This window comes from Bufo gargarizans, chromosome 9 (assembly GCF_014858855.1).
Source record: "Bufo gargarizans isolate SCDJY-AF-19 chromosome 9, ASM1485885v1, whole genome shotgun sequence".
In the NCBI taxonomy this organism is placed as follows: Eukaryota; Metazoa; Chordata; class Amphibia; order Anura; family Bufonidae; genus Bufo; species Bufo gargarizans.
The window spans coordinates 171,178,572-171,204,268 of NC_058088.1; the positions used below are offsets into that span (position 1 = coordinate 171,178,572).

Sequence of the window (25,697 nt, forward strand, 5' to 3'; positions counted from 1 at the left end):
CCTGTCAAGTCCTTCTTTTGACCCATTTTGCCAAAGGAAAGGAAGTTGCCTAATAATTATGCACACCTGATATAGGGTGTTGATGTCATTAGACCACACCCCTTCTCATTACAGAGATGCACATCACCTAATATGCTTAATTGGTAGTAGGCTTTCGAGCCTATACAGCTTGGAGTAAGACAACATGCATAAAGAGGATGATGTGGTCAAAATACTCATTTGCCTAATAATTCTGCACGTAGTGTAGAGAGAACAGACTTTTTAGGATCACCATAGATTCTGCATGATAGCAAAGGTAACACACGTTTATGGTTTTGGACTTTACTTCTTGTGGAAAAGGTTAATTGTCCCCGGGACCCATCACTCTTTTATAACAATTAGCTACCAGCAGGAGGATCTACAGCCCACTGTGGGAACTGTAGTGCATATTGTGAATTTGCACCTCTTTGGTTGACTTGGGAAGTTGTCTGAATTTAAGTGAGGGAAATATTGTGTATGTATTTTGACAAGACTGGCCTTATCTTCACAAGTGTTGTTTGCCAAGAATACCTCAGTAAAGCTGGTAGGAATCGTTACCTTACTCTGGGATTCTTATTACCTTGTACCTAACACCCGCACTGCTGTCACCACTGCACTGCACCAGGGAGACCTGTCTTGCACCTATCTACCTAACATCAAAGGAACTCTAGCCAACACCAGGCAGGAGCCTCAATACTAGGATGTTGCCCTCTTGGTAGGAATGGGCTGATCTTTCTTTCTGCCAGGAAAAGAAGTTCTAGCTTAGGCAGTGTGGAGTAAGAAGCACACTCAATTGCTCTTACTCCAAGGGTCTTAGGGACCAAATAACCAATTCATCTGTGTGACCACTACTCCAGAGAGACTGCAAGAAAACCAGGAAATCTCAAAAGCTACAGCAGGGTGACTAGCAATCCAGACCTTTACAAACCTTGCTGCATGTGAGGGACTACGGTTCAGACACCCATCAAGTGCTAGCTTACAGCTGTTAGCCAGAATTTCAAAAGAGAGTTTTAAGTGCCCTTAATCATGCCTCATCATTAAGGCATAGAAATTGCAGTTTGTACCAACTACTGATGGATGTACTACAATTTATCTTTTGCACTAAGGAAAGAGTATACTTTTACTTCTGGTCTGATTCCTCAAACCACCTTTGCACGTCACCGATACCCAGGGACCAACGTTCTGAGGGGGTACACTGTGACACAACACCAAATCAGGGCCACTACCACTCCCACCCTGCACCAGCTTCTCAGGGACTCATTACAATTACTGTAACCAATTGCTTTTTATAATGCATTATTAGACTTCATACATTTTAGACTTCTTCATATGGATTTAATTCAGACATCTTTTTCATAGCTCAGGTTCTGCTTGGGGCTACCCTTAGGGTAGTACAGGCTGTCAGGCTGCCATCACCTTACCCATCGGCTGCTGCATGGGAGATAACTGGGAAAATATTTGCTAACGAAAAGAGAGGGCCCTATATAAAAACAGTGGCAATAGTCAATAACTTAGATTCCAACATGGTGTCATTAAAGGGCGTGTCATCAGGATATTCACTGATCAACCAGATACAATGCCTTGTAGGCCTAGCTCAGCTGAATGTAATGATTAATTTCACTTAGTGATCCGTTACTTCATTCTGGAGAAAAAGTACATTTAATCCATACACAAATGCACAGTTAAGTGCACTGAGGGTGGGCCCAAGCCACTCTATGCACCCTTGTTCCTCCTGTTTCCTCTGCCAGCCCCTCCCTCTCCTTGATAGACAGGGCCAGGTGAGATGACTATGCAGGAACCTGGCCCTGTCATTCAAGAAGGAAAGGGAGGAGGTGGAAGAGGAAGCAGGAGGAGCAAGGGTGCACAAAGTGACTTGTGCCTGCCTTTGGTGCACTTGTGTCACCTCACACATTGGTGGAAAATCGTTAGAATATGAGGTGGGACCCGCAACTATCTCTAGAACTGAGCCCACATACGTGGTGTCCTCTCCATTCACTTCTAAGGGAGTTCCGAAAATAGCCAAGCACGTTCGCATAGCAATGAATGGAAAGCACACTGTGCAAGCACACCCATTGCTCCTCACACTTTTATTGGACTGCCGGAAATAGTCGAGAAAGCTCTTGGCTATTTTTAGTACTCCGATAGAATTGAATGGTGGGTGGCCGAGCATGCGCGGTGCGCTCTTTTTGACTTTTGGGGGCTCCATTTAGAGATAGAGGTGGGACCCGTACCTATGTGACATTGGGGGCATATGGCTAGGTGACATAACCCCTTTAAGTGCACCGAGGGCTGGTCCAAGCCAATCTGTGCACCCTTGCTGCTCCTCACTCCTCTGCCAGCCCCTCCCTCTTCTTCTATCTTACATTGGTGGCATATCCTTACGATATACTACCAATGTCTGAGGCGAGACAACCTCAAAAGATAAAAATCATTAAAGCAATGACTGAGGACATTTTTGGAAAAAAAAGCTTCCAGACAAACAGGGACGAGATACAAAGTTGGAGCAGACGGAGGTGAAATTGCTGTCACTTCCTAGAATTCTCTTCCCATCGTGCTCCTCTTGTGATATTGTATTTTCTCTCGGCCTCCTGTGCCCTTGCTGTCTTCCCTTCAATCTTTTTGCCTCTCTTCCCCGCTCTCCTGCGCGCTCATTAACTCTCCCTGTCACTGTTTATCTTCCCGTTATCCTGAAGCTGTCACCGTTACATGGCTTCTTCTAATAATTACACAACCAGAGAGCCCCCCATCATCCCCTTGTCCGCCGTACACCTCGTCCCGTGTCCCATCCCCCCACAAAAAAAATCCTCCCCGTTGCCTCCCAACTGTGTTTCGTTCCTTCAGCAAAGGCTCAGTTTCCATGGCAACAGCTGCTGTGTATCAATAAGACACAGTAAGCACGAGCAGCATTGATCGGGCTCTGATAGAGTCACCGGCTAATGGCAGAATGTGGTGGGGACGGAGGTGGGTGGGGGCAGCCTGTAACATCTGTGGAGACACGAAGGATAACGACACCTTATAGCCATATATCGAGCAGTTGTAGTTTATATATCTATATATAAGTCTGGGACAGATGGAGGAAAACTGTCCTTTGTTGCCCATAGCAACCAATCACAGCGCAGCTTTCGTTTTTCAAGAGCAGACTAGTAACCAATCAGAGGTTGGATTTCATTCCTTAAACTGCTCTGGTGAAATGAAAGCTGGACTGTGATTGGTTGCTATGGGCAACTAAGACAGTTTCTCTTTTAGACAGCTAATACATCTCTTTTTACTTGGGCAGAGTTATGAAACTGTCTGAAAGAAAAAACTGTCTGTGTTGCCCACAGTGACCAATCGCAGAGCAGCTTTCATTTTCAAGAGCAGACTAGTAACCAATCAGAGGTTGGATTTCATTCCTTAAACTGCTCTGGTGAAATGAAAGCTGGACTGTGATTGGTTGCTATGGGCAACTAAGACAGTTTCTCTTTTAGACAGCTAATACATCTCTTTTTACTTGGGCAGAGTTATGAAACTGTCTGAAAGAAAAAAACTGTCTGTGTTGCCCACAGTGACCAATCACAGAGCAGCTTTCATTTTCAAGAGCAGACTAGTAACCAGTCAGAGGTTGGCTTTCATTCCTTAAACTGCTCTGGTTAAATGAAAGCTGGACTGTGATTGGTTGCTATGGGCAACTAAGACATTTTCTCTTTTAGACAGTTAATACATTTCTTCAATTGGGGCATATTTATGAAACCGTCTGGAAGAAAAATGGCCTTTGTTGCCCATAGCAACCAATCACAGCGCAACTTTAAAGGATGACGGCCAAGCCCTGATCGGTTACTATGAGCAACAAAGACAATTTATATATATGAGGCCCAAAGAAATACCCGCTCAGTTCCATTATATCTTATACACACATCACAGATATCAAAAGATTATTTGGACTGAAAAGAAAACAGCGCCTCTCTTGTCGTTGGGCTGTGTTTGGTATTGCAATTTAGCCCCAATCACTTGAATGAAGATGAGCTGCAGTGCTAAAGACGGCCCATAGACAGGGATGACGTTGTAGCAGACTCTTTTGGGTTCTCCCATCTGGGACATTTATGGCATCTCTATAGGATATGTCATAAATGTACAAAAGGTTAGTGTCCCATCTCTGGGACCTGCTCCTAACTCAAGAATAGGCCCTGCCAATAATGAAGAGCAAGCTGCCATGGGTGACACACAGTGAACAGAGAGCAAGCATTGCATGGGTGGCCGCCCCTCTATTTATAACTATAGGACATCCAAAATGGATGCTAAGTCCCATAGCATTGAATGGAGAAAGCTTTACATATGTGGCTTGCTCTCCATTCATGATCAAGCCAAGTTCTTGAGATAGGAGCCTACACCTATAGGACATTTATTGCATATCCAATTGAGGTGCCACAAATATCCTGATGGGGTAACCTCTTTAAACGTTGTACAATCTGTAGGTCCAGTCCGGTATCCTGACAGACAGATGTCTTTTTTCAGCCTTACAAACTATTGGGATCATTTCTCAACTGGGTGTAAAGTAGAACTGGCTGAGTTCCCCATAGCAACCAATCAGATTCCACCTTTCATTTTCCAAAGGAGCTGTGAAAAATGAAAGGTGGCATCTAATTGGTTGCTATGGGCAACTCAGCAAGTTTGATAAATGACCTCATATGTTACTATGAATGGAACAAAGCTTATTTTTATTTTTTGCAGTTTTTGGTCACAATTCTTACATCTAGGTGTTTGTACTACTATGAGAAAGAATCTAGTGGAAGCACAATGGATATCCAGTATACAGTACGTGACGGCTCCTTCCTACATAATAGTCATGGCCGGGGAGGGTCATTTCCAGTAGTGAAGTAGCCCCTGACAACCTTAAAGTGCTGAAGATTATCTTAATTACCCATGAACGCCCTCTGCTTCCCCCCAGTGCTGTATCCTGCAGTAAAGATGGCTGGAGATGATTCCCAGATACATCTGTCGCTTCATTGTAATGGATGAGTCATTGCAGGAAGAGCGTGTGTTGTGGCAGAATGCATATGTTGTTTGGTAATCTTCTGCTATAGTTTTCAAGCATTTATTCGTAATTTGTAAGGTTTGTTGGTTTCACAGTTATGTATGTAAAGAAATAGAAGAGATCCAGTAAAAAAATAACTATATACCGTGCATGTTCTTATAATAAAAACTGAAAAATCTGAGAGACGGATGGAGAGAAATAGATAGATAGAAAAATAGATAGAGAGATAGATAGATGGAAAAATAGATAGAGAGATAGATAGATAGATAGATAGATAGATAGATACTGATAGATAGATAGATAGATAGATAATAGATAGATTGATAGATAGATACAGATAGATAGATTGATAGATAGATACAGATAGATAGATAGATAGATAGATCATAGATGAACGAATGAATAATTAGATAGATAAAAGATGAATGGATGGATAGATAGACAGATAGATAGATAAATAATGGATGAACGAATGAATAGATAGATAGATAGATAGATAGATACTGTAGATAATAAATAGATAGATAAGGCAGGGCCAGTAATACCATATTGCGGCACAAAATATTTCCCCAACAGAGCCAAATACCACTGTCCATTACAAAATACATCCCCAAAAACTTCCAGTGGCCAGCCATGGGGAGGGCTCAGCCGGCCCCATAAACATCGGCCCATCGGGAAGTTTCCCTGTAAGGTCTATGGCCAATTCGCCCATGTAGATAGATAACAGAATAGAGACAGATAGATAGATAGATAGATAGATAATAGATGAATGGATGGATAGATAGATAGATGGATAGATAGATAGATAGATAGATAGATAGATATCGAGTAGATACACCAATCTATACCATTGAAACCACTGACAGATGAAGTGCATAATATTGACTAATGACAATGACACCTATCATAGGTTAGCATATGTTAGGCAGCAGTCGGTTCTTGAAGTTGACATGTCGGTTTTGGAAGTCTCAGGATGTAACCGACTTTCACAAGGGTCACATTAGGATGGCTAGACAGCTGGATCAGAGCATCTGCAAAAGATCACGTCTTGGTCAGGACAACTGGTGGAGCTGAGACAGGACCTGGCTTATTAATTCATATGTGGAGTAAATGCTGGCTCATCTGGTCGATCCCACAGGAGAATTACTGTACAGTGACTGTGACACAAATTGCTAAGAGGTCATCTAGCTATGCTAGAAAGGTGTCAGACACACAGGACATTGCAGCTTGCAGTGTATGAGGTTGCACGGCACCCAACTCGTGAGAGTGCCTTGTGACCTCTGTCCACTATCAAGAGCCCCTACAATGTGCACTGGAGCATCAGAACTGGACTGTGGATTAATGGCAGAAGGTGGTCTGGACTGATACCATGTCATCTTTTAGATCATGTGGACAGAAGTATGTGTGTGCATTGCTTACCTGGCGAGAATATATAGTATGGGAATAAGGCAAGCCAGCAGAGACATCATGATGCCCTGGCAATGATCTGCTGGGAAACCTTGGGTCCTGGCATCTACAGGTGAAACTCGAAAAATTTGAATAACGTGCAAAGTTAATTTATTTCAGTAATGCAACTTAAAAGGTGAAACTAACATATGAGACTCATTACATGCAAAGCGAGATATTTGAAGCCTTTATTTATAATAATTTGGATGATTATGGCTTACAGTTTATGAAACCCCAAAGTCACAATTTTGAGGTCCCCTTTGCTTAGGGGGTATGGATTAATTAGCTGACTAGAGTGCAACACTTTGAGCCTAGAATACTGAACCTTTTCACTAAATTCTAATTTTAAGCAGCATTTATGCAATTAATTTTAATTTGCATTACTGAAATAAATGGTCTTTTGCACGATTTTCTAATTTTTCGAGTTTCATCTGTATATAGACACTCCTTTGTTACATGTTACGTTGACATACACCACCTACCTAAACATGAAATCCTTTAGGCTTTTACCAGATTCTGATTGCAGTTCAGTCCATTTGTGGCAGAATCGGTGGTCTAGGTTCTCAACCCAAAGTACATGTTCTCTAGGGGTACTGGTCATTGTCAACCAGCTGTGATGTTCATAGGCTCAGTGCAGTGTGCGATCATAGACATGGTTCAACAATTCTACAGTACCGAGAGAGTTAATACTTTCAAAAACTAGGTAAGGTCCAGACAGTCTACATTTATTGCACTTCACACTTTACCTCATGCCATAAGCTGCAATCCTTTAGGCTTTTACCAGATGCAGATTGCAGTTCAGTCCCATTTGTGGTAGAACCAGAAGTTGAGGTTCTCAACCCAAAGTACGTGTTCTCTAGGGGTACTGGTCATTTTCAACCTGCTGTGATGTTCATAGGTTCAGTGCAGTGTGCAATCATTAATCATAGACATGGTTCAACAATTCTAGAGTACAGAGACTCTCAAAATCTAGGTAAGGTCCAGGCAGTCTACATTTATGGCAGTTCAGTCCCATTTGTGCTAGAATCAGTGGTCTAGGATCTCAACCCAAAGTACATGTTCTCTAGGGGTACTGGTCATTGTCAACCAGCTGTGATGTTCATAGGCTCAGTGCAGTGTGCGATCATAGACATGGTTCAACAATTCTACAGTACCGAGAGAGTTAATACTTTCAAAAACTAGGTAAGGTCCAGACAGTCTACATTTATTGCACTTCACACTTTACCTCATGCCATAAGCTGCAATCCTTTAGGCTTTTACCAGATGCAGATTGCAGTTCAGTCCCATTTGTGGTAGAACCAGAAGTTGAGGTTCTCAACCCAAAGTACGTGTTCTCTAGGGGTACTGGTCATTTTCAACCTGCTGTGATGTTCATAGGTTCAGTGCAGTGTGCAATCATTAATCATAGACATGGTTCAACAATTCTAGAGTACAGAGACTCTCAAAATCTAGGTAAGGTCCAGGCAGTCTACATTTATGGCAGTTCAGTCCCATTTGTGCTAGAATCAGTGGTCTAGGTTCTCAACCCAAAGTACATGTTCTCTAGGGGTACTGGTCATTGTCAACCAGCTGTGATGTTCATAGGCTCAGTGCAGTGTGCGATCATAGACATGGTTCAACAATTCTACAGTACCGAGAGAGTTAATACTCTCAAAAACTAGGTAAGGTCCAGACAGTCTACATTTATTGCACTTCACACTTTACCTCATGCCATAAGCTGCAATCCTTTAGGCTTTTACCAGATGCAGATTGCAGTTCAAGCCCATTTGTGGTAGAACCAGAAGTTGAGGTTCTCAACCCAAAGTACGTGTTCTCTAGGGGTACTGGTCATTTTCAACCTGCTGTGATGTTCATAGGTTCAGTGCAGTGTGCAATCATTAATCATAGACATGGTTCAACAATTCTAGAGTACAGAGACTCTCAAAATCTAGGTAAGGTCCAGGCAGTCTACATTTATGGCACTTCACACTTTACCCTATGTAAATAAGTCCTAATAGGTGTTCCCCAGGAAAATGTTTTGTCCTACTATAAAAAGCCAGTGGGTGCCATCTAGCTGCCACTTAACCAGATGCCCCTTCTGTTATTTGCAATGTTCCACCAAACTTTGGCAACTGCAACATTCATTTTTCTGCATGAAATAATATTCTCCTAATTAAATTACAGCAGAGATTTTCCGTGGAATGTTCTCTTCTTATGTTTTATTCCCATTAGTGCTTTTCTGCTCAACCTTCACCCTTTTACTTTAAGGAAAAACAGACTTCGAAACAATGAAAATTAATTAGGTAATTGGTTTGCAATTATAGAAGTGCCAACTCAATGCCACATCAGCAGCGACTGAGCTTAATAAGACTACTCTCCATTCATGAATTAAGTTCTTTCATTAATTGTTATAATCTGAACTGAACCAGAACTGAAAGAACTAAAGGGTGAATATTTAAAAAGTTATTTCTTCTCCATCTCCCGTTCAAATGCTAAATAGTATTTAATCCTTATTAACCCATCTTAGTTTGGCAATAATACCCATTATTCTCTATTTTATTTAATTGTGTTGTCGAGGCTCATAACAAGGAGTAATTAAAGAAGGTACAGAAGTTGCAGTTTCACCCAGGCCCTATAGTCTGAGGAGGGTCAAAAGTTCCCTCAAGCTCACATGATGAGAAGAGTATATAAAAGTTACGTTATCGTTTGGGGGCTCAAAAGGTTCAAGTAACTTATATTATCACAGACATACCCATGGAAGTATTTTAGAGTATATCAGAGTATCATGAGGAAACTCGTTGAATCATAAGGGTACAACCAAACGGTCAGGTGTCTGCATGCAGTTTTAGAAGCCAAAATCAGAAGTGGATAATAAAAGAAGAGAAAGTATAAGGAACCGATATGACTTCTGCTCTTTTTTCTTTTGTTCACTCCTGGTTTTGGCTTCAAAAACTGACGAGGAAACCTAAACGTGTGGCTATACCCTTATGAGACCAATTAAATTCCCTGTCCTGGTGACTGATTTAACGTTTGGGCTCAAAAGGTTCAAATTACTATATTATCAGAGACATACACATGGAAGTATATCACTGTATCATGAGAAAACTCATACGGGTACGACCAAAAGGTCCGGTTTCTACATGCAGTTTTGGAAGCCAAAATCAGAAGTGGATCATGAAAGGAGAGAAAGTACAAAGGACAGATATGACTTCTACTCTTTTTTTTTTATTCACTCCTGGTTTTGGCTTCAAAAACTGAACCTAAACATGTGGCCATACCCTTAGGAGACTATTCGAATTCCCTATACATATGGAAGTTGGAAGTAATGTATATCAGAGTACCCAGAGCAAACCCACGGAATCGCAGGGAGAACATTTAAGTTTCCCATATCCACAGCCTTGGCAAGATTTGGGCAGCTATCTGGGTCTTCTGGGCTAATTGTGTTAAGTTCCTTACCAAATCTAAATGCACAACTCAACTGCAAACCATATAAAAGTGCTAGAAACGCCAAAAAAATGAGGAAGACTGTCTTGGTCATCAACATTTCCGCAAAAGTTCTGGAAAAAAGTTTATATGATGTTTGTATTTTCGTTGTTTCCCAGGTGAATGGAAAAGAACTTTCACGACTCTCCCAGGAGCAGACACTTGAAACGTTACGCACCAGCAAAGATCCTCTACTGATTCAGGTGCTGAGACGCAGTCCCCGTATGAAGGGAGCAGCATTGACAGCTTCTTCCCATGACCTGCAGTTTGTGGACAATGGAACCCAAACAGATATCACCTTTGAGCACATCATGACAATGGGCAAAGCTCGACCTCCAAGCCCTGCCATGGTTGTTCTAGAACCGTATGTACTATCAGAGCTGTGAGTAGAGACTCTGCTACTAATGTGTGACAGGAACATTCACTGTTTGTCTACAGTAATGTAATACATCGTTGTTACGCTGTCATCTGGTTTTTCTAGGGTCTGTTAGGGCTCCATAGAAAAGAGAGGAATAGGTCTACATCACTATGTTTCTGGGTGGAAAAATAACAATCACATGGAGTTGCTGCCTATACCCTCATTTATCAGCCATATCCTTTTGCGGAACCTAGCATCAAGTGCTCGATTCCCCTACAGTGCTCCTGCCGGGGAATTGAGGAATTACAGAATTTTAATTTCCAGTTAATGGGCAGTCTGTTTAATGCACAGACATGTTGGGTCCTCAAAAGGGAAAGACATTCTTTGCAGCTATTTTGAATGAGGGAACTCAAACTTTTATGGATATTCAAAATTCCAATGGGCTCTTGAAAATTGATGAAGGTCCATAGAGTATGTATTTAGAATTGCCAATTTAAATATACCCAGAAAAAAACTATCTAGCATCAGTCAGCCAACTATAGCTTAAATGTAATAAATCTCATGTTATGGTGGTGTGGTGTATTTGAATTTCACTGTACCAGGGCTTACCATGTCGATCTTTCTCTCTTTTACAGCCCACCAATTGAGAATGAGTTCTATGAACAATCTGAGTTCATTGATGGAGTACAACCCGAGGGAGAGCGCACTGATGAGTTGGAGTATGAAGTGAGTTTTGTCAAGATGCCTAATATGCATTATAAAATTGGAAGAGCTTGCAATTAAAAATAAATGCCTGTTCATATAAGGCATAGATGGGCTGAATCTGCTAGAGGAAGAGGATATCTTCATAAGAGGTTCTCCACTTTGCATAACAAAAGGGCATTATCATTACTATAAATGGTCAATAAGCCATAGATAGATATTAATAGTTAGTTTAGAACAGGTTAATATCTTCTTATGATTCTACTTTGGTATTGGTGCACCATCACCTCATTAAGCTCCAAAATAATTCTGCTTGACCTACCCTACCCCTCCATTTGATCTTATTGGTTTTGGTGTTTTGCTTACCTGGTAGTCCGCTTTCCAGTGAGTCTGGCTGATTGGTCTGGCCTGTCTCTCCACGCAGGCGCCTCCTTCTCTGCCCATATGACACGTGTGAGCATCCCCTTACCACGCCCCAGGCTCTTAAATAGCCACAGCATGCACCCTTATCTTCACCTAGCTGCAATCCTGTGGCATTTCAAGGGTTTGTCCGGTAATTTATATTGATGACCTATCCTCTGATCAATATCAGATCGGTGGGGGTCCAACACCCGGGACCCCAGCCAATCAGCTGTTAGAAGAGGCCGGCACTCCGGGAGCGCTGTGGCCTCTTTCAAGGCCATGTGACGTCACCATTCATCGGTCACATAGCCTAGTTGCAGCTCAGCCCTATTGAATTGAATGGGGCCGAGCTGCAATACCAAGCACAGCTTCTGTACAATGTACAGCAATATGCTTGGAAAGCTGCCGGGAACCGGATGCACTTACCAGAGCTCCAGTGAGCACGGCGGCTGCTTGTAACCTAGGGGTGCCAGGACTCTAACCCCGCCAATGTGATATTGATGATGTATCCTGAGGATAGGTCATCATTATATTGACCTGGATAACCCCTTTAAGACATCTTCACCTGTGGGAGGGTCCCTGGACAATAAGTTTTCTAGCATGCTAGTATCCAGTTAAGGTGTCTGTTTTGCTATCTGCCAGTGTGCCAACTTCCTGCTCATTTACTGGTTTCTGTCCCACCACTGCCTGGCCTGACCTCTGCCTGATGCCTGTATTGATCCTACTCTGCCTGCCCTGACTCACTTCCTGTATAGCACAGCCTCGGCCTGTCCCTGACTATGATTTTGCCTGACCCCTCGCTGCCCTGCACCGTATACACTGTTCTCCGTGGGTCAGCTATCAATCTCCTAGAGCCTTCTCCAAGAGGCGCAGCCTGGTGGTCCCCCTGCAGTCCAAAAGGGTGAATACCAGGGGACTGCCAGGATAACACCCTAAGAATTAGCCCAAAGTTAAATCTATTTATTGACTCAGAAGTTTCATACCAATTGTCATAATATTTGGTGGGGTTCTTCAACTATTCTGAATTTCCAACTTTCTAGTGAACTTATCCTTATGTGTCAGCATTACTCCCAGCAACAATACCAAATAGCCGATTGTGCCAAAGGCAGCTACATCAGCACCAGACATTTCCTCTGCAGAGACTAAATTATGAAATGTCACACATCTATTATCCTGGACAGCTGGAATCCACCAGAAATTAATCTGTTCTTAAAGAGCAGCTCTCCGTTCTATCTCATGGAGTAGAACCCTCACTGAGGGTCTCCCTGTATGATATCCATATACATTACCTTCATGAGATAATCCCATTAATGGTTAAACTCTATGCTATTGTGTCTATTTGGCTTTTATATGGGGTTGTTGTATTTTACTTCTCAACTCTGGTTGACTATGGCTCTTAGTTTTCTATTGACTGGACTTGATTTGACCATTCACTAGACATTTTAAAAAGCTGATTTCAGCCATATTCTACCGACTGTCCTACTTTTTTTTTATGACATGAGAAAGCTCACCGGATGAAAATATTTTTGGAAAAGACAATCTGTTGTGTTGGATTTTTTGGTCAGGTGCTGTTGTTGGCATTCTTGGAAAGTCATTCTTGGCAAATCACTGATGTGCACCACAGGGCATGTTTACAGATGGGGTGGAATGAGTTTACATACATCTTACTGACTTCATTAATAGAATCCAAGATCACAAAGCAAGCTATTTAATCTGCCAGTTGTTGGTGGCAACCTTCAGGACCAACCGTGAATAACAAGTCGTTTAGAAAGTGTTCACCTAAGATCTCTAGGGTATAGATAGCTTTACAACTAAAGCAAATTATTAAGTGGCTGGTCTTTTTTTCCCTGTAGGAAGTAGAGCTGTGCAAGATAAACCATCAAGACAAGCTGGGACTAACAGTTTGTTATCGCACTGATGATGAAGAAGACCTAGGGATATATGTTGGAGAGGTACGAAACTGAATCTTCCTCAAGCTGTATTACTTTTGCTCTTCCAACATTTATTCCATTGAGTTAATTCCTTTCATCTCAGCCTTTAAGTATTATACTTCCAAGCTTGCTAAGAGTTTCATCTGTCACCAGACTTTTATCTCTGCAGGTTGTGGGAGTTTGAAGAACAAATACATGATTTGTAGAAGCCGGTGCAAACTGCTGTGATTCAGCTATAGAAACAGTGAGAGGATGAACAGGATGATGTATTTAATCTTGATGTTTTTTTCTTAAAGGTGAATCCAAATAGCATTGCCGCAAGAGATGGGAGGATAAGGGAAGGAGACAGAATCCTACAGGTAATAATAGACAATGACAACATACAATGTATAATATTGCATGTTGTATTATGTTCACTGATGTCACTCTAGATGAGTCCACCAGGGATAAAATAGATATACATAAAATAATTTAAAAAAAAGTCTGCAAACTAAAATGTCGGATTGCAGTTTGGAATTATATGCCAAAATACTTTCATGAAAAAGGGAGGGAACCATGCAGTTCTGTACTCCACCTGCACCACTGCCCCTTCCTACTTGAATAATCTGTTCTAAATGACGGCCCACAACTAAGAGATGGTCCTTGACTTGACTAAGTGCAGGAGAGTACACCTGAATGGGTAAAAGAGTACCCAGACAGGCAAAACCAGGACAGGATCAGAATCCCAAAAATTAAGACTAGTTTCACACTAGCACTTTTAGATCCGGCAGGGAACGGCCTCCTGAATCTTTCTGGCATTGCCTGAAGCTACCACATGGCCATCTGGCCCCATTCACTATAATGGGAAGTGGCAGAGATTCGGTCACAACCTGGCAAGTATGCCAAGAATCGGCCAGACGAAAATCACTGCGCGCATCAATTGCTGTCATCAACTTGGGGGACTTAAATGGGTTTTCCAGGACCCAACAGGTTCCACAAAGCCACCTCTATAGCACACCTGTAGAAGAAAGTTTATAATAAACATCTCAAAGTAGCATGGATCCCTGTCCCAGGAACCTGGTCACGTCATACTCCTCTTCTGAAAATCCAGATTGTGCTAACGTCATGACAGGGTACTGGTTATACCCACTCGACCCCCCCTTTTATTCCTCAGGCTGCCCTCCACGCACCATCCAGCCTCTAGTTCCCACTCCAACCTTCTTCCCACCCAAATAACAACACTGACACCTGGATGGAATAAATTGGCCACAGCAGCCTTTTATTAAACAAACATACATATAAAATTAACCCCACATTAACCTAACCCAGGGGGAGGTCCTTGAAGCCCGAAACCTTTGAAACCATGCCGGGGTGGCCGACCTTACCTCCAGCCGTTGTACCTTAGCTCGGAAGCACCACGGTTGACCCACCCCAACAATTTCCGCCACAGCCGCCAAGCAACCATGGGAGTCCAGCCCCCACCGTGGGGCCCTCCCATCCTCGTCCTCTGATAAACCCACCGACTCCAAGGACCTCCCACCGCCACCCTAAGCCGCCGTGACAAGAGCCTCCCGTTTACATCCCTTTGTCTTCTTTCATTCTTCACCTTTTATTAGTGCCATATGTTTTTTTTTCTTTTTTTTTTCTTTTATGTAGTTTAAATAAAATATAAAAAAAAAAAGAAACCCCAAGTGCAAACCAACACTCCACCCAAAACCCCCACACTGACGCCTATTTCCCATGGGCCCCCCCCCCCCAAAACAGAAGGGTGGGTGGGCAGGGGTCAGTACGCACCAAAATGGCCCCTCTCCCCTGCCTCACTCCCCCTTTTAACCCCTCTGGCTCCCCCCACCTAAATCAAACTCACCAATCCCCTACTACTCACAGGGAGGGGTCTCATTAAACCACCCCCTGTCATGCTCGCCTCCCCCTATGCTGCGCCCTAAGTCCGGCTCCTTCTTATCCTTTATCCTTTTCTGGCCTGGCCCATGGATGGAACATAACTTTTGCTGTGGATGGGGTCAGAAGATAGACGGAGACCAGAAGGTAGATGAGCAGGAGAATCATTCAATAGGTCAAGCAGGCTATAGGGCATAAGTAAAAACTGTTTCATTACCAGAAAATCCTTTTACAGTGGCATTGCAGAGCCTTATGGATCCAGAAACCAATTTTAACTGCAACATGGGGGGTCTCATGTTTGTGGATATAAAATATGTCCTCATGTTGATGGTAGAGGTGTTAGATCTGCCAATCCTTGTAAATCCTCTAAAAACTTCTCATAAGGTTGCCACAATGAATGCATAAAGCCCTGGAGATTGGCCAAATGGATGCTCTTTAATATATGCAAAAATGCAAATGTGGGTAATATGTGTTGGCGATGTGTTCCTCTCACTGCTCAATGGTAAGTAGATGAGTGGGGGATTGCTGTCCTCTCTAAATCCTTGCGGGGGCTCCAGTTGTTACTGCTGGCTGGAATGTATTGTTGTTACTTCAGTTAGTGGCGGTTTGAAGAGTTTGCACATATGCAGTTCTATGGTTCATTAAAACCACTGATTGCTGTCAGATTGTGGTAGGCACCAGTAGTTAGATTATATGGAAGCACCTGTCCATGAGCTGTAACTGTATGTAGCCCCAGGATTCGGCATAAGCCATGTGCTCTGAAGGGGTATGATGCATCCAAAAAAAGGAAGTGGTGGACCACAAAAGGGGTTGTCCTAAGTGGAAGAGGTGGAGTCTTAGGGAAGGGGCGTGTCCATGCCTGGAACAAAAACCCTCAAGACCCTCCCACAAACCAATTTCTAAATACTAGTAAGTATATTGCCATGTGCTTATGTAAGACCGTGAACCGGGGAGGGACCCCCAGGATACCGCGAAGTCATGGAATAAGGAAAGCGACGCGGATACCAGCGCCTGATGAAAAAACTGAAAAACTTTACTTAGACAACAAGTAATAACATAAACATCACCAAAGCAATACAAACATCCATAGAAACGCTATATCCCGGACCCACAGTCAATGTCCCTGCCTACTAGACAGGCCTAGCCGATGGCGGACACAGCAGAGCCTGAAAGTCGTGCTGTGCCGCTACAGAGGACACCCCTAGCCGGTGGCAAACGCAGCAGCGCGTGCAAGTCAATAACTGCGCTGCAGTCCAGTACAGTACAGCCTAGCAAAACGATGTAACCCTAACTAGCTAACTAATGCGAGGCCTAGGCTAGTCTCTGTAACTTCAGGCGCCACACAATATATCACAATCAGTAACCAGGTGTACTACCAGAGATGACCACCAACTTCTCAGCAACCGTGCAGCCTTGCTTGATGATGAGGCCTTCTATCCTATCCACACACTGAACTGGTCTTCCTGGGGCAAACTCTCTTTCAAAAGAGCTGGATACAGAAAGGATATAACAGCTACTCTCCTTCTTCTGAGTGTCCATTAACTGCCAGACATCTGCAAGCCAGGATGGAATCGGATTCAGTCCCTCACAGGACAATCCTTCCACCATGCCAGATCAACACTTCCTGGTTCACTCACAGGCAGCAGCATTTGGAGTCATCATTTGGAGTAAAAACTTGGATAGGGGATCACTCAGTATCAGGCAAACACATGGTTGATTGGTATCCACAATAAATTTTATAGCAAATAAGCATAAAGCATAAAAATATCAAGAAAATATATATCACATACAGGTTATAACATGTCATAAAAGGCTAAAAAATGCAAAAATACCGCACTCGTCAGAACAATGTCCCAATGCCTATTGCGCAATATGGGGGAGATGAAAATGACCCAAGGAATAGATCAATCCCGTTTGAGTCAAATTAGTATCAGTTCAAATAGAGCTAGACTTCAGAGTCATGGATTCATATGTACTTGCATAGGGTATGCATAACTGACGTCTTTATCCAGTGTCACCAGTTACTTTGTGTGGCGTGGTGTTTGCAATCATCCGATCAGACGTGTAGGTGAGATCTCCCGCTCCTATGAATGCGATGCAGCGGTATAGCAGAGTTCGCCGCTGTAACCTGCCAGGACCTACGTGGCGTCCCACGTGGTTCACTGCTCGGTCATGTGATTTTAGAGTCTTTGGGCGGTGATTCAAATCACCTGTAAATGAAGTTAGTCGGTTCGGACGTTGCTGATATCCCCAATACTAGAATATGCGATTTGAAATATATAGTTTGGAGCGCTCCTTTTCGTTTATCCCTTACTGTGGCAGTAGCACACCTAAAGTCCTCATCATGTCTTGAGAAGACCTCCTGAAATTCCCAGAGGGTGTCTTCCAGCAGCTTTTGTTCCCCCGGGGTCAGGGTTCTGCAGTCCACCCCCATACGGGCCATGATCACTCGACCGTTTCACTCCACTGTCGGGGTTTCCCTTGAATGGACCTCCACAGCATAGGTCCAGGATGATCTCATATCCGGCTGCAGTGTAAAGCCCCTTTGTCGAGCGATACCCCCTTTGGACACATAAACTTTGTCCAGCAGGGTGTTTGCGGGGACGGTTAACTCGCAGTCCTCAACATTACAGCAGCGTATAGGCACACATCTGTCTTTCACAACAGCAAGGGCCCGGGCTACCAGTGGGCAAATCTGTGTTTCTTCTTGATAAGAGGGCTCGATCAGGACCTCCAGTCCATTCAGTAGTCGTCCAGCCCCCACTGGCAGCATCAATATTCGCTCCTGTCGAGGTGGGATCATCAACGGAGTCCTCCGTGGCACCCTTACATCTCCAATGGCCCGTCCGGACAGGTTACTCTTTTGCAGGCCACAGCTCCTCACCATTTGTTGTAAGACCTTCTGGGTAGGTCGATGTGCGGTGGCCCGTTGCCAGTACTTCGGCCCTTCCTTGGCATAGAGTTGATGATCTAGGTCTCTCAGTATATTCATGCCCAGGGTCACGTCCATTCCTTTCCGGGATGAATGGTCCACCAGCACGACCCCCTTCTTGCAGATGTCTTGCCCAAACAGTCGGACCCGCATCCAGACTATCCCTCGAACATCCATCTCTCTATTATCGGCAGCCATCAGCCTGATGACGCTCCCATCTTCGGGCACCATCATATGCCCGATAAGCCTCTCAAAGAACTCCAAAGGCATTAGAGTGCACTTTGACACTGTATCAACTAGGCAGCAAACCTTTCGGCCTTCCAGTTTGACTTCTAATACGGGGCTGCTGGCAAACAGATCACGTTCTTCATGCACAGGGCTTAACTTCTGGTGCACCGCCGCAGGACGCCCAGCTACTGCAGCGGTCAGAAGTTTAACGTTGGCTCTGACGCTACCTGTTCTGGGCACCCTCTGGCCATATGGCCGTACTTTCAGCAAACCCAACAGAGGGGCCCTCTTCTGCCCGGCCCCCTCACTGGGGTTGTTCTGGGTGGAGTGACACGAGGTGCGGGGACAGTTTCCGGAGGCCGGGACGGTTCTACCTTCATCTGGGACACTTCCAGCCGAAGCTCTTTCAATTCCGCCCGCAGGGCCTGGACCACATCTTTTAAGGACTCCAACTCTTCAGATCCCGGCCGGTCCCTTGTAACATGCGCACTATTCAACACTCTCGCTGCCGTAGGTATGGGCTCTTCCTCCCTCTCTACGGCGGCTAAATAAACGCTGTAGAATGTCATATCGGACATTGTTCGGGTCATCTCTTGTAATTTATCTTGTAAAAATGTATTGGATAGCCCCACTATGAACTGATCTCGTAGAAGCCGGTCCACCTCCGGGAAGGCGCCCATAGCCTCAGGGTCTCGTCGTTGTATCTCATTCAGTGACCCCAGCATCAGGGTCTCGCCCTCTCGCTGGGGTCGGTTAAAGAAGTGACTCCGTAACTGTACCACTTTGGCCCGCCTCCCTTGGGCTCTCTCTAGCAGGGAGAATATCTTCTCTAGGGTATCTCTCTCAGAGTCAGGCCTTACCATCACTGTCCGCCTGACGTCACCCTCTAGGGCTCCCAATTCAACCTCGGCCCGCAGTTCGGGGGTCTGGTTACACATTTTAACCGCACTTTGCACCCTTTCAGTCCAGTCCTGCAATGTCATATTGTTACCGTCATACTTTGGCAGATGACGCAGCATCGTTGTGGGGGCAAGCTGGACTTGCGCCTGTGCACCATGGTCTGGGTCCTGATACGGCACCACTGGCGCCGGGGGGCGATCTCCTGCCGCGTTCCCGTCCATAACGGTCGCTGTATCCTGCCGACTACTCCAAGTTGTAAGACCGTGAACCGGGGAGGGACCCCCAGGATACAGCGAAGTCATGGAATAAGGAAAGCGACACGGACACCAGCTCCTGATGCAAAAACAGAAAAACTTTACTTAGACAACAAGTAATAACATAAACATCACCAAAACAATACAAACATGCATAGAAACGCTATATCCCGGACCCACAGTCAATGTCCCTGCCTACTAGACAGGCCTAGCCGATGGCAGACACAGCAGAGCCTGAAAGTCGTGCTGTGCCGCTACAGAGGACACCCCTACCCGGTGGCAAACGCAGCAGAGCCTGCAAGTCAATAACTGCGCTGCAGTACAGTACAGCATTGCAAAATGATGTTACCCTAACTAGCTAACTAATTTGAGGCCTAGACTAGTCTCTGTAACTTCAGGCGCCACACAATATATCACAATCAGTAACCAGGTGTACTGACCTGCGTCCGTTCTGGGCCAGAGGATGCAGCCTACCAGAGAGGACCACCAACTTCTCAGCAACCGTGCGGCCTTGCTTAATGATGAGGCCTTCTGTCCACACACTGAACTGGTCTTCCTAGGGCAACCTCTCTTTCAAATGAGCTGGATACAGAAAGGATATAACAGCTACTCTCCTTCTTCTGAGTGTTCATTAACTGCCGGACATCTGCAAGCCAGGATGGAATCGGATTCAGTCCCTCACAGGACAATCCTTCCACCATGCCAGATCAACACTTCCTGGTTCACTCACAGGCAGCAGCATGAGTCATCATCTGTTTTGCATATTTAAATCTCAGAGTGTGCTGGCTGTAGCTGCAAAACAGTGGCCTCTAGTGCCCGGAATGCCAAATGACAGTTTAATTACAGACACTATGCAGAAATAGCTGTTTGTCAATCTCACACTTATAGGCAAGATGGCTGCTCACATAATCATGTGTAGAAATAGAATTTAAATCAATCTATAAAAATAAATGAGAAAAAAAATGAATATGTATCTATATCTGGTTTCAATTAGTAAATAATATACAGTATATAGGAGATAGATAAGCTTTAACAAGTGTGGATTTACCAGATTTTCCTTCTGCTCCATAGATTAATGGCGTGGACGTTCAAAACAGGGAAGAAGCAGTAGCGATTCTGACACAAGAGGAGAGCACAAATGTGTCCTTCCTGGTTGCCCGTCCAGAAACAGAGGTAAGACAGTTCCTTCAGCTTCCTATCAGTCCATATCTACTTACAAATAGACATCAAATCAATACACGGTTCTTCTAATGACATCTGTGTACACAGTGCAGAAGACAAACAGAAACAAGACTGGGTGTAATCTTTTTCCGGAAATTAGAAGTGATTCCAGGTTTTGGTGACATTTATGAAAGCTCTTATCTTGTTGGTTTACAGGAGCTGCAATTGTTTGTCTAAATTGTATTGAGTAATATGAATCCCCTACGCAATAATGGGCCCTAGCAGAAGACAGCCTATTCAGTTTTGATTTTTGAGACAATTTTGTATAGACCTTTATCCCATTCCTGACATAGGGATTTTCTGTTTTTGTTTTTCACTTCCCAGAGCCATAACTTTTTTATTGTTCTGTTCACATAGCTGTACGAGGGCTTGTTTTCCATGGGACAAGTTGTACTTTCTACCTAATATTTCATACAATGTAGAGGGAAGCTGAAAAATAATCCAAATGGATTTTTGGATCCCAATTGGGGAAAAAATGCAATTCCACCACAGTATGAGGGTTTTTATCTTTTTTATGACATTCCCTATGTAGCAAAACTGACCTGTACCTTTCATTCTCTGGATCAGTATAATTACAACAATATTAAATTAGTATAGTTTTTCTCATGTTTTAATACGTAAAATAAAAACTTTGGAATTTTTTTTTTTCTTTTCATCACCATATTCTGACCCTCATTACCATATTCTGTCTACGGAACTGTGTGAGGGCCCGTTTTTTGCATGGTGATCTGTGCTTTTCAATGATACCATATTTTGGGTGTGTATAACTTTTTGATCACTTTTTATACAATGTTTGGGGAGGAGGTGAAGCAATAAAAAAATCTGCAAATCGGATGAATACGTTTATGTTTTAATAGTTTGGGCATTTTTGAACGCAGTGGTACATATGATCTTGAATTATTTTTTTTTATTATGGGAAGGAGGGGATTTAAAAAAAAAATCTTAAAACGTATTTTTTTTTTTTTTAACTTTTTTACACCCCTTTCCCCACTTCCCCAGGGGACCAAATGTGCAATCATCAGATTTTATACATTAGTGTGTTTAAAATTCTGAATATTCCAAGTGCTGCTACCTGCAGGCCTACATTAAAATATACCCGTTTGGAGCCGACGCCAGATTGATCAAAACCAGTGCAAAGGAAACCAATAGTTTCCTTAGTCTCAACCAATCAGTTTGCACCTTTCATTTTTAAAAAGAGCTTTAAAAATAAAAGGTAGAATCTGAGTGTTTGGGCAACTAAACCAGTTTTCCTTTATCTCCCCCTATTTCTATTATATTAGATCTTACCATTGAGGTTCCTGTTCATACAATGATAACCACAAAATATTTTAATGCAACAAAAAATGGGCGTCATTCATGTTCTGTATAGATAGAGGATAGACCTTCAGGCTTAGGCTTCGTTCACATCGTCGTTCAGCCTTTCCGTTTTCCTGCTCCGTTTAGGAGTAGGAGAACGGAAAGGACGGAGAAGGCACATAACTGAGCCAAACGGATCCTAAGAACCCCATAGACTATAATGGGGTCCGTTATCTTTCTGCTCAGAAGATGATTTTGGAGCGGAGACAAAAGTTGTGCATGCAGGACTTTTGTCTCCGCTTCAAAATCATCTTTTGAGCGGAAACATAACGGACCCCATTATAGTCTATGGGGTCCTAAGGGCTCCGTTTGGCTCAGTTATGTGCCTTCTCCGTCCTTTCCGTTCTCCTACTCCTAAACGGAGCAGGAGAACGGAAAGGCTAAACGGTGATGTGAACGAAGCCTTATTTGGTCTGGTGAGCTCATTGAACCCTGGTCATACCCAGTAGCACTACAATATATTTATGGACAAGCAGTGCCAGAGACATTACTTGAGCTCATTGGCTCTATCTAGAATGACTACATTATTATAAAATGCCATTGCACCTCTGCATTACCCCGTCATAGCATCACTTGAAATAGCAGTCTCTGCAAGCCCATTGCTATATCACAGGATATATTGGTTATTGAATTCCACATGAAAATGACTTTACATTGTTCTCCTCTGATTCCTCTAGATGGGCAGACGATGGAAGGATAGTGACAGGGAGGACTTCTTGGATGATTTGGTATCTGAAAATGAAGAGGAACTGCAAGCAGAGAGACTGAACTCCCCACCTCAGCAGCAGGTACCAGCTGTAACTAGCCGATAGAGTAGGTGCCATTATGAGATAAAATAGAAGCAGGATTTTGTGAAAAAAGCACTTTAATTACCTTGCTGGAGTCATGAGGTGGAGTTGCTCTGGAGAACAGTCAAGCTGGCTATGCCCTGAAGCTGCTTAGTTTGCCTTCACTGATGTCTCTGAGGACAGGGTATATCATCAGAAGCCAATATGAAATCCTACTTGTGCACAATTGTCTTCTTGTTCCAGCGCATGTGCAACAAGAAGACAATTGTGCACAGCACATGCATGGAATCTTGGACAAGCTTGTGATTATGTCCTCTAATCAAGCCAAATTAGGTGGGATTAGGACATGGCCAGCTTGACTCTTCTCCCGAGCATCTCAACCTCCATAACTCCTGCAAAGTAAGTATAGATGGTGCTTGCTGAGAATGCAGTGCTAATCAAACAGCTAGCGGTGGTAGTATGAAGAAGAAACACCTTCTGACTGCCTCAGTTTAATCACAGGAGTGCCATGCTCCTTTTTTTGCAAGCCTCCAGATTATTCCTCAGGCAAATACTTTTTACAGGGCTGTGTAAATATTATATTGTTGTTTCTTTGGCCATGTTCTATAATCTGCTTTCTTTTCATTCTAGGTGGTAAATGAAGATGTTGGAGGCAGCCCTAAGTCTCCTCGACCTTTCCCTCATCCAGCAGGTTTAAGCCGTAGTCAGGAACTGGATAGTGGAGTAGGAAGGACAGATGAAAGCACTCGTAATGATGAGAGCTCTGAACACGATATTTTGGGTGATGACCAAACAAGCAGTGCAAATACACCAGGCAGTCAACGTCGCCTCCGCTTCTTACGTGGGGACTCACAACATCCCCTTCAATGTCGTGAATTTCACCATAGTTTGGACTCGTTGCTTGCGGCTGATGGATCAGCACCTTACAATGAGGTTCTTCCACCAGGTGCTGGCTTAACTGATGAGGAGTATGAGAGATACCGAGAACTGCTGGAAATTACTTGCCACATGGAGAATGGAAATGGGCCTGCTTTTCTCTATGCTTCACGACAGGGTGGTCTAGATGTGAATCGCAATGAAAGTGTTTTACGTGAGATGGCAGTACTGGAAGAGGAACTGCGGCATCTGGAGTTCAAGTTTCGTAATGTCCTAAGAGCACAAAAGATGCAACAGTTGCGAGAACGGTGCATGAAAGCTTGGCTTTTGGAAGAGGAGGACAGTCTTTATGAGTTTGTGGGTGGGGGCAGTGGGAATAATGATGGTTCCACAAAGCTTCCAGATATCACAGAACTCCCAGAAAGGTCAGATAAGGACAGTACCAGTGCATATAACACTGGTGAGAGTTGCCGGAGCACTCCACTAATGATGGATCCACCATTACCATTAGACAGTCCTATGAGAAGAATTAATGATCCTTCTGGTGCATTTTGCCAAGCAGCAGAAGGAATTTCCTCAAATGCTAACATGAACAGAGGACATGGCAAGAATGTGCCTCCTTACCCTGGCAGTCCAGAGCCTGTACCATCGAAATTTCGGTCTTTGTGTCGGGAAGGGCGGCATACAACAGAAGAAAGGTTAAGAAGAGCAACAAAACCAGGGAATGAATTAGACCGGGGAAGTCGTGAAAATAGCCCATACCTCAGCAGACGTCAACGCTCGCAAAGTGGAGACCGTTACCGAAGCTGCCTCCAATTAGCCCAACAAAGAAGTCTTGATGAACTAGATGTAGACCCCACATGTGGAAAAGCTATGGGGGTGTCACAAGGCAGCCACTCCCAAGTAGAGCCAAGAATGGAATGGAAAGTAAAAGTAAGGAGCGATGGTACCCGCTACGTGGCCAAACGTCCTGTCAGGGATCGCCTCTTGAAAGCAAGAGCCATGAAAATCAAAGAGGAACGCAGTGGGATGACCACTGATGATGATGCAGTGAGCGAGATGAAGATGGGACGTTATTGGAGTAAGGAAGACAGAAAAAGACATCTCATGCGAGCTCGGGAGCAAAGGAAGAGAAGGGAATTCATGATGCAGAGCAGGTTAGACTGCCTGAGAGAACAACAACAACAGCAGGGTGCAGACGGCAAGGGTGAGATGAGCATCATTGCCCTCAGCCACCGCAAGACTATGAAGAAGCGTAACAAGAAGATCTTGGATAACTGGATCACCATTCAAGAGATGTTGGCTCATGGAACACGCTCTGCTGATGGAAAACGAGTTTACAATCCCCTGCTGTCTGTTACCACAGTCTGAGTATGTAAAAATGCCAAGCAATCCTTGCCAAATCAGAACCTCTTTAGTTTCTGTCTGTGCCACACCAACCATTTTAGATGCCCTTCTTTCAATCAAGACTCTCCCACTTTATACATTGTCCATTGCGTTACATTTTGTTAGGTCTTTTCTTTTTTTCTTTCCTCAGTCTCTGAGGATATCTAAGAGGTACTTAAAACACAGGGTTAACTTTTAAACCAGCTCTTGCTTGTAGATTTCACAGCTTCAAAGACATTTTAAAAGTTCTCGGTTTTAGACTGGTGCAGTTGTGGGGAAATACTAGAGCAAATAGGTGGATGTGACAATCCATCTTCAAACTTTCCAGATCAAATGATAATGGAGCACAATTTTCTAAAGAATAATAGGTGAATGAATACCATTTGCCAAGGGTATTTCTTTCTAAAGGTGTGGTCCTTCCACCAGGCTTTGTTGGAAAATATGGTTACTGACTGGTTGAATACGACAAAAACAAAAACTAAACACCGCCACCTGGTGGTTAAAGAGCACATAGCAATGGCAAAATCAAGTACCTGATGAAGGTGAAC

The 25,697-nt window shown here is 43.7% G+C and overlaps 1 protein-coding gene across 3 annotated transcripts in view; it reads left to right on the forward strand.

Moving 5' to 3' along the window:
• Positions 1 to 25,134, forward strand: part of PDZD4 (PDZ domain containing 4) — a 131,902-nt gene extending 106,768 nt beyond the window's left edge. Inside the window, exons 2-8 of one of the 3 annotated variants that reach the window (XM_044268558.1) lie at positions 10,057 to 10,319; positions 10,931 to 11,021; positions 13,253 to 13,351; positions 13,627 to 13,689; positions 20,594 to 20,695; positions 22,777 to 22,887; positions 23,518 to 25,134. In XM_044268558.1, coding sequence (XP_044124493.1) covers positions 10,057 to 10,319; positions 10,931 to 11,021; positions 13,253 to 13,351; positions 13,627 to 13,689; positions 20,594 to 20,695; positions 22,777 to 22,887; positions 23,518 to 25,134 — 2,346 coding nt within the window. The remainder of the gene's footprint in view (positions 1 to 10,056; positions 10,320 to 10,930; positions 11,022 to 13,252; positions 13,352 to 13,626; positions 13,690 to 20,593; positions 20,696 to 22,776; positions 22,888 to 23,517) is intronic. The other 2 variants (XM_044268559.1, XM_044268560.1) reach the window with 2 other exon arrangements.
• Positions 25,135 to 25,697: the final 563 nt, after the last annotated feature.